Raw genomic sequence first — 17,421 nt, 5'->3', positions numbered from 1 at the left:
AAACATAGGAAAAGTATTTTTTAACACATAGTCCAGACATGTCAATTTACTGTGGTTCTCCCCTACTGATCTCCTGGAAAGATAAGGTCCAGAGAATTTGCCTCATAACCTCTTGTTCTGCCCCATAGTTGCTGCACTTCTTTTAAATGTCTTGTTGCTTAATAAATGTTATTTCCTAACATGTGATTTTTATTATGTATGTTTAGCCTAGTCTTTTTTTTTTTTAAGTGCTGCAACATACTGATTACATTTTTTTGCATCTGCTGATTATTAAAATGGACTTATGCTAATAAATTTAGGAAGGCAGCTATCATTATTGTGTGGACGTGTGCCTTTGCTCAGAGATCCTAATGTGATTGCCTATAACCTACATGAACTTCATGACATAACTTGAGTTAGGCTGTGGTGTATAGTTTGCAGTGCTGTAGGTGAGAGCTGTACAAAGATGCCCAAACTTGCTGTGACTGAGCCAACTCGTGTATGGGAAACACAGTAGGCTTGCAAGCTTGACAGTCTTCCTAGATTCATGTTTTCTGGGCTGTCTGCTATATACATACAAATACTGCCTAACAAACTGTGGTAACCTGTAGACTAAACTTTGTATAAAGCTTTAGTTTTATTCTCATTGTCATGGCAATCTGTCTTCATCTGCTGTTTCCACCTCCTGAATGCTTACATCATGCTGTTATCAATAGCTATGCATATGGAAGCAATTTCATTGTTGATTTGATTAAAATAGAAGAAAGGGGCCATACAGTAATGCTAGTGTTTCCTGGGGGGACGCAGGGCTTTAAACTTGTAGCAGACAAACTGGCTTAGAATCACAGAATCATTTAAGTTGGAAAAGACCCTTAAGATCACTGAGTCCAACCGTTACCCTAGCACTGCCAAGTCCACCACTAAACCATGTCCCTAAGCACCACATCTACACAGCTTTTAAATACCTCCAGGGATGGTGACTTAACCACTTCCCTGGGCAGCCTGTTCCACTGCTTGATAACCCTTTTGGTGAAGAAATTTTTCCTAACATCTAATCTAAACCTGCCCTGGTGCAATTTGAGGCAGTTTCTTCTTGTCCTATCACTTGCTACTTGGGAAAAGAGATATGGGCATGATATGGAGCGTGTTTTAACTTTGTTACAGAAACTTAATTTTAAACAATTGTGTATGTAGGAAGGCTAATGCCAGAATCACTTTGGAAAAATTGGCCAAAAAATGTTCTGGCATATTGTCGGTTTCCGGTGGTTGCTTTGCTGCTGGTGGAGTTCTCTGTTGCCAGCCCTGACGTTGCTTTGCTGTGCTGTGGGCAGGTCACACACCCCAGTTCTGCTCCCACGTGTGGAAGTGCATTGGTGCCAGTGAACAGAAGAGCGTCACGTGAAAAGTGTACATTGCTATGGAACAGCTTCACGTTGGGGAGGGTTTTGGAAAAGCCTGGGTCAGACTGATGAGCAGGCATCTTAACTTTGCTGCATCCTGGGATCAGCACCTTTTTTCTGTGTGTTGGTTTTCTTGGTTTGGTTTGTGCATGCATGAGGTGTGACTAGTGGGCCTTCTGCAAGGCTTGCCTGTCAGTCACACCCACTGGGTGGAGAAACACAGCCCTAGGCCAAGGTGAATTTCATGAGAGAATTGGATTTTCTCATGTTCTTGCTGTTACTGGAATCATACAGCTGTCCTGAAAAGGCTCTATTGTTGTTCATATTTCACTTTTAAGTAGGCATTAAAGGGATACTGTTTGTTATTCAGATGTATAGCATCTCCTGGAAAACTGCTTGAAAACATGAAAGCATTTTTGGGCTGCGGAGATTTGCTTGTTCTAACTGTTCATAAGGGTAAAGATTATTGTCTAACTAGCCAATTGGTCTCATTTGCACATCAATGTGAATTTTAGCAACTGTGTGGAAACCTGAACTACTGAAAGATAGGCTGATCTGAGAGAAGTCTAGTCTTGGAATTGCGCACTCTTCCAAATTCACATTTAGTTGCTCAAGCAGCACAGGCAGATTAACTTTACACTGCTCTGAAGTCCTGGCAGCAACCACAGGGAAAGGAAGCTGGGCTAGAAAGGGAGCTGTAAGAATGTTTTTCCAGAAGCACACAAGGTGTCTGTGTATGTGTGGAGGGCAGAGAGGGACAGGCTGAAGGGGGGGAAGGTAAGACAAAATCTGAGAACTTTGCAGGTTTCCATTAAAGTATTATCATCTGCTTCAAAACAGTCATAAAAGGGTCTGTTGTAATTACAGTGCATACACCCAAACTCTTGTGCAGCTGTGTCTCATCTAACTCCCTCAGGTCAAGTGAGTTTAACCCATTTGTCCAGGAAAAATACAAGTGCAGAGCTGTCAAAGTGCTCAAAGACACATAAGAAGATGTTGAGCTGAATCTTGAACCTGCTATATGGGTGCACGAGGGGGAAAAATGGTAGCATTGTTACCAGAGGAAGGACAGTGCAAGTATGAAGTTGTTTTTTTTTTAAAAAAAAAAAAATCTGAAATATTTCTGTAAGGAATGCTGTTGTGAAGATGCTGTTGCTCACATTTATTCCCGTTCTTTCAGTAATGCACAAGAGGGTTAACATGTTTAACTCATTAGACTTTCCCCTCTACAAAGCCCCAAATGTTGGTCTATAAGTAAGATACCCCTGAAGGTATATGCATTTATAATTTCAGCACACACACACACATGCACAGATACATGAATATACAAACTTACTAAAATGGAAAGGACTGTTTGGATTAAATGTTATCTTATATCTTCAGCTAGCAGAAAGTTATTTTTTAAGTAAAAAAGGGCCTTTAATAAGAATGTAGTTCCTGCAGTTATAGTAGACGTGTTGAATGTCTAAGGTTACTCATTCTGGCTTCGTATCTTGGAGATGTTGGGTGGTGCAACTCCTTTTGCTCTCTGCCACAAACTGAAACTTGAGTTTCTGTTGTGTTTTCAGTAAACTTATACAAGTTTTTTTAACTGCAAAGACTTTTTTTTATAGCTGTAGACCAAATAAGACTTGATAGAATTCTCAAGGTCCTGCTGTGGTGGAGCAGCGGTAAGAAAATAAGCCTTAGAAACTCTGGATGGTTAAATAATGTTCAAGGCACTGGCAAATTACCGGGTGCAGTAAGAATTTTGAGTTAGTTTGGTTTTGGTTTTTGTTTTACTTAACTAACACTCAATTTTTACTTATGCAAACCAAAAAAAGTAGTAAGCAATAGAAATAAAAACCTTGGAATTTGAATCCATACATTGGTTTTTTAGATAAAAAGTAGTCTCCTTTGTCCAAGTATATAATACTCTTAGGTACTACAAGAACGTGTGCTAGCTTTAGTAGATAAATTGAAATACAAAGAGCAAAAGCAGCCTCTGCTGTATACTGAACCAGCAAGCATATTTTAAAATCCTGTTTGCAGAACTGCGGTTGGTGTTGTACCTATGTCTGGGAATTTCACCTATGGAGATGATGCTAATACTTTAGAAATTAGCAGAAGTGAGGGATATGCTGATGTGTAATATACAGTGAAAGTTACAGAATTACAAACCAGATGCTCCCGTGTGATATTAGCCACAAAATAACAGAATTATGTTGAGAAGGCACAAATGGCCATGATCAGGTGGGATTTAATATTCTTTTTATAGCTTTTGACCAATATGACTGCAATGGCAGTACTATTGCTACTAGGGAGATAGAGAGTCGGTGGGAAAAAATGTTCTTTAAAATTGCTTTGTTTAAAACTTGAAAGACAAGGTTTAAACCAGGATACTTTTTTTTTCTTTTTCGGTTACATGCTTTAAAAAAACTTCCTTGCATTTTTCTGCAGAACATCCCTGCCCAAGCCCTAAACTAGGTTAGTCATACCCAATTCTACATTTTAAGTTCTTCTGTGGCACATCATATAATTAGATACTTCTTATTTTTATCTACTGTAAAACGTCAAAGTAGACAGAAAATCAATGCATTGGTCAGGACTTTTTTTTTTTTTTTTTGATCACTGTTGCTTCAGTACTCTATACATTATCTCTTCTCATTATCTATTTATTGCCAACTTGCTTTTGCTGGAAAATAAACATGGTGGCTGTGAGCACACATGCAATTCCAGTCAAGTTTATGAACCACTAGAATGAAAAGGCAGGGTGATTTTTCTCAGCTAGTTCTTGCATATTACCTACTTAGTGCCCACTGATAGATTTAATCTTTCATTTGTCACTGTTTGTTTCAGTAGTATGTGTGTGGAAATATGGACAGGCAAAGTGGGGCATATTTTACCCATGAATTTTTAGATGATACCAGATGGAATTAAATCCACTTTATACAGAATACGGCAATGTAACCTACAAATAATGTGTATATACTGCAATTTGAGACATTACTCTCATAAACATGCTTTATGATAAAAAATATGTTACTTAAGGATAGATAGAACATGGCATTCCTTATGCCCCCTCTCTGTTAGATGTAAATTAATTATCTCAGTGTTTAAAAATTGCACATAGCATCAACTGGCAATCTCACGATAAGAAATACTAAGAAGTGTATAAGCAGCAGTTGAAACAAACTCCAAACCAATCAACCAACTAAAACCAAACCGTCATTCTTTTGAGGTCTTTTCTTAGTGTATTCCATATTCTTTATGCTAAAGGTCATGTTTTACCACCAGTCGTGAAGCTGAAATTAACTGAAATGAAAACATAGTTGTGGTAGCACTGTGGATCATAGATCAAAATTAGGACATCCTTTGGTAAATATTATAGTATTTAGAGACATTACAATGATGCTCAGGTTGTCAAATTATTAAGCCTTTTCCCTCCTATTTCAGAGAAAAAAAATTTGTTTTGGGCTCCTAAACACAGTTATACTTACTGGCAGAGGTATTACCTCCTGCTGTTCTTAGCTGGCTTGAAGAAATACTAAACACTGCAGTGCTCTAGTCTGATTTTGGAGTTTCCACGATATGTTAAACCCCAGCATTTTAGTTTAATTGCTGTTTATTTCCCCTGATTAGCATATAGTGTGGTGGCATCCTTAGCATTTTAGGAGATCTCTGTCTGCAGATTAATAGAGAGGCCTCATGAGCCTCTGTTAATATTTGTAAACCACTTTGTGGTTTCTTTGTCTTAGATGTTTTAGACTTGTGAAGTAGCGTATGATTGTTACTTTCTGAAAAGCTGAAGAATCCAGCTTTTATTACTGTATGTTTTAAAGGAGGTTGCAATGCAATTCGAAGAAAAAAATGAAGTCCTATCCTACAGTATTTGTTGAACTATGCTTTCTTTTGTACTTTTAAACTGTAATTTACCATGAAGTGCCTCATCCAAAGTTTGCTGTAGCAACTTTCCATTGATTTTAACAGCCTTTGGCTGAGACCCATATTGAACAAAACTGATCTTTTTTCATAGTCATGTCATCATTATCCCGTCCCTTAAAATATTGCCTTATGTAGTGGAAATGTGTATTTTATCTCCCTGAACTCTTTTTTCTTTACTGCTCTAAAATACAGCAGAAAATGAAGTCCTGACTGCATGGGAGTCAGTGGTAAAATCAACGTTGACTTCCATGAAACCAGGATCCATGCAGAAGATCTTAGTAATATACATTCCATGAAGATGAGGGCCAACTATTGTCTTTCACAACATCATGAAGCGGCCAGTTTATTAATTGGCTGAAGGATACGCAAAAACCCCTCCTATTCTTTACATGCAAATATTAGCTTTTTTATTTATATAGTCTATCATGTAATTTCTTTCTTTTCTAAACACCCAAATAAGTCTTTCACTGCTTTCTACCTTCTGCTTTTCATTTTCCGAAGAATCTGTAATAAAAGCCCTTTATGATACATACCTTAATGTAAAAGGTTTCTTGGTTTCCAAGAACAACTTCTGAATGTTTCTGACTATAGCTAGTATCCACAGTATCTTCCAGATGGATAAAATTAAGCATTCATATCTCATCCTTTCCTACTGAATCCAGCAAGTTTTGGAAAGAAACTTCATTCTTTCACATTCATCCACATGTGGCAAGATACCTATGTAAATCTCTTCTTAATGTACATGTCAAAAAAGAGCTCAGCTAGTATTATGAAGTATGGGAAACATTTGTTTCAGGCCATGAAAAAATATAACCCTTAACTTAAAAATGTGTGTGTGCGCACGCATGTGTGCGTACATGTATATGTAATATGTATATATTCCATGCACAACTTACAAGGCAGCTGGGGAAAGTTGTTCAGCTTTCAAAATGAGCAACATATGGTCTTTATAAATTGTATAAAAAATATTTTGAATAAATAAGTGTTGTGATTTATTTTACATAAACAAATAAGGGAATTTAAATTAAAAAGATAAATCTGTGCATGGGACATAAAGCTGAAAAGCTGACTATGCTTATTGCTATTTTGGTTCTGGTAAGTGCTTCTAGGTGCTTGAATTTCTTTCAGCTCTATGAAAACTGGATTTACTCCCAGAGCTCCACTTCTTAACTAGGGCAGTTTAAAAACTAAACAAGGGCTGAGTCAGTTAATTAATTTAAATGAGATTACAAATCAGAAACACATTACGTAATGTTGATTTAATTACCATTTTTTATTTACCTAATTAAAACACTCTGAAGAAAAGTTAACAGTCTCGACAATGGCCGGTCGGGTGACTTGGCAGCAGCAGATGTGAGCCGCTGATAAAAGGGGAGGTGAAGCAGGGAGCCCGCCATGACCTGCGCGGCTCTGACGCCCCGAAACATCACGCGCTGCCTTCGCCGTCAGCCAGCCCGCGTGGCGGCCGCCCGGCCGGCGGGATCACCCGGCCAGCCCCAGCGAGGTGATACTGCCCCAGCTGCAGAGCCCTGTCCCGCGGGGACGGAGGGGCTCTCGGCTGAAAGGTGTGGGGTTTCTCCCAGTCGCGCCAGCCGCAGGCGAACCTGTCTGATGTGGGAGGGTGGTGAAAGGGGATGGCCGAAAACTGAGTAGCTCTTGTCATGTCCCCCCACTCCAAAGCAAACAAGCTCAAACCGAGATGAAGACAGAGCCCAGCTTCTGCCTGCCAGGCCGGCTGTCTCCCAGCGGAAGCACCTCCATGCCTGAGCCCTGAAGGCTTTTGTGAAATGACAGACCTGCTTGGGCTGAAACCTGGGTACCTGCCTGAGCCAACGGGCAACACAGGTAGATAGCTTAGCTTTCCGGGCACAGCAGCCAGCTCTGTTCCTCGCTGCCTTTTTCAGGTAGGCGGAGGTTAGACAGCAGCACCCTTGAAAGGTAAAGAGCATAGGTGACTGTTACAGTGCGTTGTGGCTCCTGGTGCGGCACGTGGGTGCCCTCGGAGGATCAGCACATCCAGCCTTCGGAGTAGCTCCTGCCACTGCTCTGGTCTCCCAAGAGGTCCCTCCCATGCCTCCTGGGTGCAAACTAGTGAAGGGAGCAAAAAGCAGTGGGGATTACTTGCCAAAATGGAGTTCGCACTGAGGAACTGAGGCTTTCTTGAGATTTGAATACACCTCATATCGATAGCAACTAGGACTGCTAATTCTGTGTCTGCTTAAGAGCCTTTGCATATAGATTTCTTTGGTATGCTTACTTAAATTTGTGGAAACCAGGTCTGCAAACAGATCAAAGCAAACAGTAGGTCTTCAGAAAATGGGAGCATGCCACAGAGCCCCTGCAAGGTGAGCAGCAGGCAGCCTTTCCTTGCATGGCCAACAGGGTTTGCCAGTACAGCCTTGTCTGGGAGCCGATGCCACTGCCTCATGACTTCCACCTAAATGTCTAAATTCTGTTCTCCACCCTGCTTATTTACCACTGGCTGTGTGAATACCAAGCACATTAAAAAATTGTAGGGTTGATGCCTCATATACTTACCCAGTGCAATAGCATTTGCACAAGATATCATTCCTGGTGAACACAGAGGAACCAATTGCAGAACAAAGGTAGCAGAATGACATTTTTAAAAGAACTCACTGCTTCTTTGTTGTGGAGGTTTTCAGTCTGGGTGTCATGAACACATATTGCTAGCAGAGTGTAAACTGTTGGGAATAGATGTGAGGCTTCTTCCTGCAAATGTGTATTTCTCACGGTGAAGCCCTACTTGTTTTTGGAGGTGCTCCTTCCTCCTTGTGTGAACTGTGGCTCATACCATGTATCTTCAGGGATACAGAATCACAGAAACATAGAATCATTTAGGTTGGAAAAGACCCTTAAGATCACTGAATCCAACCATTAACCTAGCACTGCCAAGTCCAACACTAAACCATGTCCCTAAGCACCACATCTACACAGCTTTTAAATACCTCCAGGGATGGTGACTCAACCACTTCCCTGGGCAGCCTGTTCCAATGATTGACAAACTTTTTGGTGAAGAAATTTTTCCTAATATCCAATTTAAACCTCCCCTGGTGCAACTTGAGGCTGTTTCTTCTTGTCCTGTCACTTGTTATTTGGTAGAAAAGCCCAACACCCACCTGGCTACATCCTCCTTTCAGGTAGTTGTAGAGAGCCATAAGGTCTCCCCTCAGCCTCCTTTTCTCCAGGCTAAACAACCCCAGTTCCCTCAGCTGCTCCTCATTGGACTTGTTCTATAGCAAAGAAAGTGGTGAGGGTGAGCATTTTATCGTATGTAAGCAGTTAGCCAAAATTTTCAAGGGAAGTTAGTAGTGGTATGTGAAAACATGAAAAATAAATCCCCCTTCAAGTTAACATACTTATGGAAACAAGGGCGACACTTGCATGAATTCCATTTCCATGTTTATAGCATCATTTCAGCAGATACTTAATGCAATAAAACACTTTCAGTTTGTTTATACCATAAACAATCTGTCATAGCACTAGAGCTGGTGTGAATAATGCTCATAAAATTGTACAATAATTCAGGGTCATCAGATATACAAATGGTATACAATGAAAGATGTTGCTTTTGCAAAATGAAATTGTTAAAAGTATTTGGTAAGTTTATCATTCCAATCAGTTGCTTTGTCAAGGTAAAATAATGTATGTAGTAGAAGGTAAGTGTGTAGTAAAATTAGGAAAAGAATAGTAGTTAATGATTTAAAGTACACAGATAAAATTATTTGTTTATTTGCGTTATGGATTTTTTTGCTGATCACATTATTTGCTTTGGAGGAGAGGGAGATACCTTGTGGTTTTGTTGCTGTGAATTCTTTCTTACCATGACGATGTTCTGAAAGTCCTTGAAAGATGAAGAGTTGGTTTGCAAAGCCTTTTCCCCATGAGGACAGCCCACCAGTGGAGCTGGGGCCCAGCGAGGCTGGGCCATCTCCGTCCTTGAGGGATTTCATGCTCTGACTTTGTAAAGACCTGAGCAGCCCCATTTGATCCCACGGCTGAGCCTTCCCTGGGCAGGGACTGGGACTGGCGACCTCCTCAGGTGCCCACCAGAGTGAGGTGTCCTGTGATCCTCTGATTTTTCAGGGGTACAACCATTTGCCTCAAGTTCGTGGTGTCAGGTGGCAATGTAATCCTGAAGGATGACAGTCTGGAAGGTAGTTGTGATTCTTGATCACGGTAGTGGCTCTGTTAGTGGCCAAGTCAGATGCTGTATAGGTACGTGAGGGCTCGAAGAGCATCAAACTGATACATGGTGCCACATCTCTCTGGTCCTTTATCGTCCCCCATACCCAAATCATGGACTATCAAAGAACAAGGACGTGTTTACATGCTGGTGAATGATTAAATTAGTGTCTATCAGCTGAGATGAACTGAGTGCAAAGGCTGTCTCCTAGCTTGTCACAAATGAAGAGTGAAATGTGTTCATTGAAAGCACTGAGGAAGTTTATTTGGTTAGTGTGAAGAATCTGCTTATTTCTAAGACACGGCTTAAGAAAGTATTTTTCCTTTTTACATATTCTGCCTCTATTTGTTTTCAAGGCCTTTGATCTTATGCTAATGCAGACTGCCTTAAAAGCACAATTCCTTGTACAGTGTGGGGCGTAAGGGAGGTATAGCATAACTTTTTAAACACAGTATCTTCTCATCAGCTGAAAAATTAAAGATTAGACTAGTGAGGTGAGCAATACTAAAAATCCCTCAGGAAGCTAGTGAACAGCAGTGCGAGTTGCACGGCTGTGCAGAGGTGTGCGTTGTTCCTGCTGCTGCTTGTGAAAGACAAGGTGGTGCAAAGGGAGAGAGCACCTGATCTCTCACCTGATGGCAAACCATGAGCTTTTTTTTTTTCCCCTCTGCCTTCTGAAGCCAGGAGTGATGTATCAGTTTTACTTAACTGTGGCTGCAGTGAGAGTTGCCTGGTCTCACAACTACTCATTGGGATTGATCCCTAGAAATGGAAACAATTCAGTATAAAACATGCCAGCTTCTTGATTCATCCTTTCATACTGTCTTACAAAAGAAAGAGTAATTTGAGATAAAGAGTTTGAATGTCCTGGTGCTAGCCATGCTGAATCATGATAAATTATACATAAAGTGTATCTAGGTTACATGAACATCTACCAGATAAGAGAAGAGGCTGGCTTGGACCATTCTCATGTAAACTGTTCATCCACGGGGCAATAACTTATCAAGGCATGAGCCGCTGACTCTTGGAGCAGTCAGCACCAAGAAGAGCAGAGCAGAAGATATGCTCACCGTAGTTGTGAGGTGCATATGAAAGCTGTTCTGTGGAAATGGTACGTGTAGGTGAGCTTTTGCTCTGTAGCAAATAAGGATAAGATCTGTGTGGTAGAATTTTTTCAAGAAAAGCACATTGACGGTAAAATTTGAGGAGGTTTTTGAAACAAACAGACAAACCACACACACCCCTGCCCCCAGCCCACAAAAAACAAAGAAAAAGAATAAACTAAGGGAAGTTACAGTTGGGAACTACCTAAATGACAATGTTGAAAATTTCAGTTTCATCACATTTACATGATGGGGTTTTATTTGCTACTAGTTGTATAGCTTTGCTTACAACTTCTAACTTAGAAAGGATTTTTTTTTTAATGTGCACAGAATTATTTGGTGGGAAAATTGAATGCAAAGCCAACTAGACAGACAATGAGTCTGGTTTATGTCTTTCTCCATCACACTGGAAGAAAAGCCTGCAATTTTTAAACCCCGGGCTCATGTTGTTAATTAATGATCTTGTGCAGATGAGGACAAAGAAAGATTTAAAGTGTCTTAACATTTCTTTTGCTTCCTTAGTTTCTGTGGCTTTCAAAAAATGCCTCTTATTCCCTGATTTAGAAGACCATTGCTCCAATGTCTCTTTTCATTCAATGTTCTGTGTATAAATTAAGTTGTTCATATAATTTATTCCTATAATGATCATGGCCCTCTTGTACTTTGCAAGGCTATTTGCATCCAATCAAATCAGGAGAGTGCTTTATAATTACTGTCACTGGTAAGAAAATTCGATCGTCACAGGCCATCTCAGGTCTGTGTCTTTCATCCTAATAATGAGATGCTTCTGTGTGCTTTAAGTGCAGAGTTAGATAGGTTGATACTCTCATACAGAATACAATTCTTTGCTTTCTCAACAGCTATAAGCGAAGGATGAGATAGGTTGCTTCTCATATTCAGCTTACAATAATTCTTTGCTTTCTCAAGATCATTGAGACTCTGCTGGTGAATGTGTTTGTAGCATGTACTGCCCAAAACACTGTGTGAGAATCAATCTGTAAAAATCGTAATTGATGAGTAGTTAACATAAAACAAAGCTAAGTCTGACTGGCAAATTATAACAACTAGGCAACTGCTTATCCCTATAACTGGAAAATTCTTTGCTCAGTTTATCTTTGTATAATATGAAAAAGAATTGTTTAAATGACTATAAATCTTTAAATCCTGGATCCAGAAAGTGGCTGTGTTGACAATGAGAAAGTAGGTGTAAAGGCAAATTGCTGTGCAAGAACTAAAATATACTCTTCACTTTGTGCATCTTTCTAGTAAATTTTAACAGAAGAAAACTTCAAAGGCTGTTTTCTGATAGGCCTCTTAATTAATCCAGTTTCAAATCTCTGTGTTCCCCAAGCTAGACTGTCCAAGCTTTATTGGGTGCATCTGCTACTAAATTGACACTTGTTAGCCACTCATCTGCAGTAGTTTTACACTCAGACCATTGCTGTGTAAAATTAATCCTCTCTGATAATTTGAATAATGATATGTATCGTTTGCAGAAGCAGAGAATGCCTCTTGGAAGGATATTAAAGTTCACCCCCTGCAGGGTGAACCTTCCCATTGCAACACAGGAGAAAGGACCTTTGTCCATATAAATGTCCATATGCAGAGAAGCATCATATTTTTAGCATTTCTTGTAGCTGACTGTGTTTTCAAGTTAACTTGAGTTGATTTTTTAAAGGGGTGCTCTGTATCTTATCATTGAAAGAAAGAGGCATACTGAGTGGCTACATATTGTGCTGTACAGTGGGACTCTTAAGAGCGCCCAAGTGCCCAAACCACGAGATGTTCAGGGAGGCCTGCCCTTCATTCTTCCTACCCAGTGTTGAAGAAGATAGAGGCAATTTCATGTGAAATTCACTATCCAATGTGTATTTTATTGTGTGCAAGAGTGAGTTCATTCAGTACTGGAAAATTTGGTTGTGTTTTCAATAGCATCAGAACTGAGTTTCACACGTGTCTTGGTCTTCCAGTGCTCTGGTAGATCGCCAGATGCTTGTCTTCTGTGACAATTCAGATGAATTCAGTAGAACTTGAACTGTGAAATGGATTTCCATCTCAGATAATATCTTCTGTAGAATCAAGCTTGTGTTAACTGAAACTGCTTGAGAGGCATGTGTGTCAGGGCATGTTTCCTAAACTATATAACAGATGGTAACAGATTTCAATGAACTTCATGTAGCAGGTGGAGGGAATCTTTCATTCTAGGTTGAAGGCTACATTGGCTTTAAGAAGAAGTGATAGGGGTTGATGGACAAGTATTCGTTGATATGTGCTTTCTCCTTTTCTATCTTTTTTTCTTTAATTTGGACACTGTAAGCAGCAATGCATTCAAGAACTGGGGGCCATTTGGCAGTAGCAATTGCTGTAGTGCTATGATGCAATTTTTTGGTGGTCCTGTACTACTAACAAACACAGCTACATTTAAAATAATGGATATTTTTTATTCAGACTGTAAAACTGCTCCATTTTGGATACCTATGTACACAACAAATGGTTGTGCTTAGTTTAATTTCTTATTCTCTTTGCATACAAGAATGCCTGTCATGTCTTACTTAGTTAATAACGATTTCTTGCAGTGGAGCAGGGTTTTGTTATATTATTGGTATGGGTATAAGCAAAAAGTAGATAGTTTTAAAAGCAACTGCTTCTATGAATAAAGATATTATTTAATGTGTTAACATCAAATCGCATTATCCTCTCAATTCATTAGGTGCATGTTTCATGAAAAGAACACTCTTTGAAGTCTACAGGGTTTGGGTTTTGTTAGTTTTTATGTTATATAATCTTAATTTCACAACAGTAATTCTCACAGACGCAAAGCCTATATTGTATTAAAATGGATAGTCGTATCTTCTGTGCAGTCCTGAGTTTGCAGAAGCAGTGTAGACCTTTGTGCTTTAAGGAAAGGGTAAAGAAACAGGACTCATCACTGCAAACGCCATTAGTTGCCTGATCCAGTGCGTCTTTCTGGTCATTGCCTGAGAAGAAATTACCTCTGCTTTGCTGATTATGCAATATTATATTTGGGGGATGGAGGGAAAGGGAATGAAAAGGTACTCTTGTAGATGTGTTTACAACTTGAGTATTTACCTGAATGACTCTCTTGTCCTTATTCAGTGATCTATGAGTTCCTCTTACTAGGATCATTGCATCTTTCACAATGTTTCTGCTTCTGCATAAGATGGGTTACGTATAGTGTGTTTGTTCAATAATGCCTTCATGTAGAAAGTCAGGGAAATGACCTTTAAAGAACAAAGTTAAGTATTAGTTTAATACTGAAGGACAGTATTAAAAGGTTGTGAGATACTTTCAAAACAAATTAGTAAAACATTTCTTCCATTTCTTTATAGATTCTGGACAACCAGGAAGTCCAAGCCACAATGATCCTGCCAAGAATCCACCAGGTAAATATAAGTTCCACAGCATGTGCATCTAACATTGTTTGAGAACAAAGATACTACTGTTGATAGTTAAAGAGAGCATAATTGGTCAGCAACCTGTTTTGCACTGGTAAGTACATATAATCAGGACAAGCTGTGATTATTTTAGTTCTTTTAAACTGTCAATGCCTCAATTGTAGTTTCATCAACATTCATTTAATCGAAGGAATTTTTCTTTCAGTTCATGTTTTTTTTTAGAATTTTGTAAGTGGGGATGGGCAGAGGAGTAAGGACACAAGATCCCAAACAACTTTACTTTTATAAAAGTCTTAAAATGCTACAATTATTCTTTTATCTCCAACATAACATAGTTGACCTACTACTAAAGCCTGTAGCCTGAGCTACTAGGTTCTTTACTTTTATTTTATATGTGCATTATAAAATGCAAATGTTTTTTATACCTTTCATATCAGCTCTGAGCAGTTTTTGAATGTGTTGTTAATGAGTCATGCTAGCAACATTTAGAATTTTTTGGGGGGGTGAGATGTCAATGTAAACAGTCCTTTCAAGGCTTCTATAAAAATAAAAATTCAAAAGAAAATTGAACCCAGACTCCGCCATTCCACACGGTTAAGACCAAAGGTTCTTTGTATTTTTGTGCAGTTATCCTTCTAATCAATTGGGCTGTGCTAGTAAATGTTGTAAAACTTTGTTGTTTTATAAATTTTATCAGGGTAAGACAAACAAGTGTGACAGACATACTATCATTTCTTAATGAGCAAGGAATGATTCCTGCCACCACGGTCATGATGTATCTTGTCATTTCAGCTCTCAGAAGAAGTGTCTATCTGAAATAAGCTGCAACTAACTCAATTTGCTCTTTTTCTAAATGCAAAATGAACCACACTCTAACCAAGAAGTAATTGTGTGATGCTGGGCTATTACATATACATGAATATTTTCTGGATCTGTCTAAACATTAGGAAAAACAGCCTGCGTTGTGGCTCTGCAGTTTTGTACTATGCATACGATCAAAGTGTTCTCTGTATGTGGTGGAATATGTCATGTGTGTTGCATGTGAATACCCAAAAGCGGTAGATCTATCATAGCTCATTATACAGAAAGCCACATTCCTGTAATATAAAACCCAGAAGCATATATTGGAAGGTTGCAGATATGTTTTAGAGACATGAGGGCAGAACAAGTCAAATAACGTGGTAAGCTCTTTTTAAAGCAATTTTTTAAGGTGATTTTTTTTTTTTCAAGGGATGATGCAGGCTTGAAATCACTTTTGGCTGGAGACTTTGATGCTGTTTCTCTCCAAACTGTGTGGGATGTTATGAGTAGGCTTTTATTTCTCTATTAAATACGTGACATAAATTATGTAGGATAGTGGTTTAAAAACCCAAACCAGCAAATTTACACCTAAAACAAACCTAAAAATTTCCTCACAGATAATCACAGTTTTGTAAAACTTGGAGCATTTAGCTGTAGAGCATTTATTTTTGTTTTAGAATATCTGTGTTTGTGAGTGTGAGAAAAGCCAAATACATTACCCCTCATCATTTCGAAGGATCCTTTGTAGCCTTTGAGTTTGGGAGGTTGAAGGCAGGGCCTAGAAACTCACCTTTCACATGTTTTAAAATTCTGTTTTTAAAGTACCATTTAGTGTTTCGAGTAGGAAGGTAGAAATACGTATTTCACTGGTGAAGGATCACATCCTCTAGTGAGTCCAGTCTCACCAGCCCTCAGACTCAACCCCAGGCTACTCCAGCAAGGAGTAATCTTGCTGCCAGCAACAGAATCTGGGGATTTCTTTGGGTAGCATCTGGGCAAGACCAGATGCCCCAATGTTTGGCAAACTCCAGTGTCCCAGAATGTAGAGAGAGACAGAGGGCAGAGAAATCTGCTGCTGGTTTCATCATGAAACTTTCTGCTTGAAATTTGAGCATAACACTTTCTCATGCTTTGGAGTCACTGATGGCAGTATTATTCCTTTATCTGCTGCCAAGTGGGGACAGAAAATGGAAGCTGTGCCTTACTTCCCTTGAAACCCTTCATTTAAGCAGAGACAGAGGCATAATTGAATGTCATCTGTCTATTTGAGGATACATGCACTTCTAGCATCATTCAGCTTCCCTGTGTGATACCATCTTGGGGTTAAACTGGCAGGGAGAAAGCATTGAGGGTTGTGGGACTGCAGAACACAGAACTTCTGGGGCTGTGCAGGAGAATGAGAGGGAGTTGCACTCTGTTCAGCTTGTCTGGGAAAAGGACTGCTGTCCTGTTCTTTCTTATTAAACTTCACATGAGTCTTATTATTAGAACCAGGCAGTCACTTTTGTCAGAGCCCCAGAGGATATCCACTCTGAGGTTTGTTTTTGGTCCCAGGCCAGGAGCATGCGGACTGGCAGTGCCAGGAGGGTTTGTTCTTCTATCATGTTTTCGTCTGATGCCTGTATGTCAAGGAGCCAGGGCGCTGGCAAGCGATAGGTGCTCTTAGCTTTTGGATGCCACTACCTTCACAAAGACATTGCCAAGGAAGAGGAGGTTGGAAACTGAGTGGTAGTTGGCGAGGCTGCTGGTGTTAAAAGTGGGTTTTTCTAGGTTTGGCTAGACTGTTGCATTCTTTAGGGTGTCTGGTAATTTGCTGTCTTAACCATGGAGGGAGGGTAATGTCACTTGCCAAACAAAAGAACATTAAGAGCACTTGCTGGAATTCTTTATATGTTCCTAAAAATACACTGAACACTTTGATAGCATAATACAGTATTAAGATGGTGTAGCTTGTGGTGAAAGTGGTACGTAGCTTTTGTAGCAAGATCCAGGGATATTGTCCTCTAAGTTTTATTTTTCAATAACTAGTATATTTCTCAAGAATGAAACTTTCTTGTCTGAGAGCTGGCTTGTAAGGTCACTTTGCTGCAGGGATTGTTAAATAGGTTCCAAACAGATAGATGAGCTGAACTGAACTGAACTGAACTGAGAGAGGAGAAGAGTTTGAACACTGCTGTTGTCCATGTTAGTCATTAACTTCCTGGAATCTAAAAGCTTATGTTATGCTAGCACAGTGCTAACTCTTAGAAGTTCACATGATTTCAAAGAGAGAATGGACATGTCCATGGATCCATTGAGGGTGACTAAACAGATAGAAGCACACCTGGATTAATAAGTTTTAAAACTGAACATACTTGGATCCTTGGACACTATCAGTCAAAAAAACCCCACAAATACTTTAGGCCTGCCTTGTTTCTTACTATTCTACTGGGCATCTGTTCAGGGCTACTGCTGAAGGCAGGCTATTGGAGGAGACCTAGCATGGCAGTTTCAGTGTAGTGGTGTATTTGGTCCCTGCAAATCCCATAGGTCTTTTACATAGGTTAATAAAATCTAAAAAATAAGTCTTCTTTAACATGTGTGTTTTGAAATAG

At 39.5% G+C, this 17,421-nt stretch overlaps 1 protein-coding gene across 10 annotated transcripts in view; it reads left to right on the top strand.

The window, feature by feature from the left end:
* NFIB (nuclear factor I B) overlaps window positions 1-17,421 on the top strand; it is a 236,343-nt gene that overhangs the window by 145,633 nt on the left and 73,289 nt on the right. For all 10 annotated transcript variants that reach the window (XM_054809201.1, XM_054809198.1, XM_054809206.1 and 7 more), the window contains exon 3: window positions 13,961-14,014. In XM_054809201.1, coding sequence (XP_054665176.1) covers window positions 13,961-14,014 — 54 coding nt within the window. The remainder of the gene's footprint in view (window positions 1-13,960; window positions 14,015-17,421) is intronic.

The sequence above is a fragment of the Grus americana genome, chromosome Z (assembly GCF_028858705.1).
Source record: "Grus americana isolate bGruAme1 chromosome Z, bGruAme1.mat, whole genome shotgun sequence".
NCBI classification, from domain to species: Eukaryota; Metazoa; Chordata; class Aves; order Gruiformes; family Gruidae; genus Grus; species Grus americana.
Note: the sequence above shows the minus strand (reverse complement) of the source record. Positions and strands in the feature narration are given on the sequence as shown.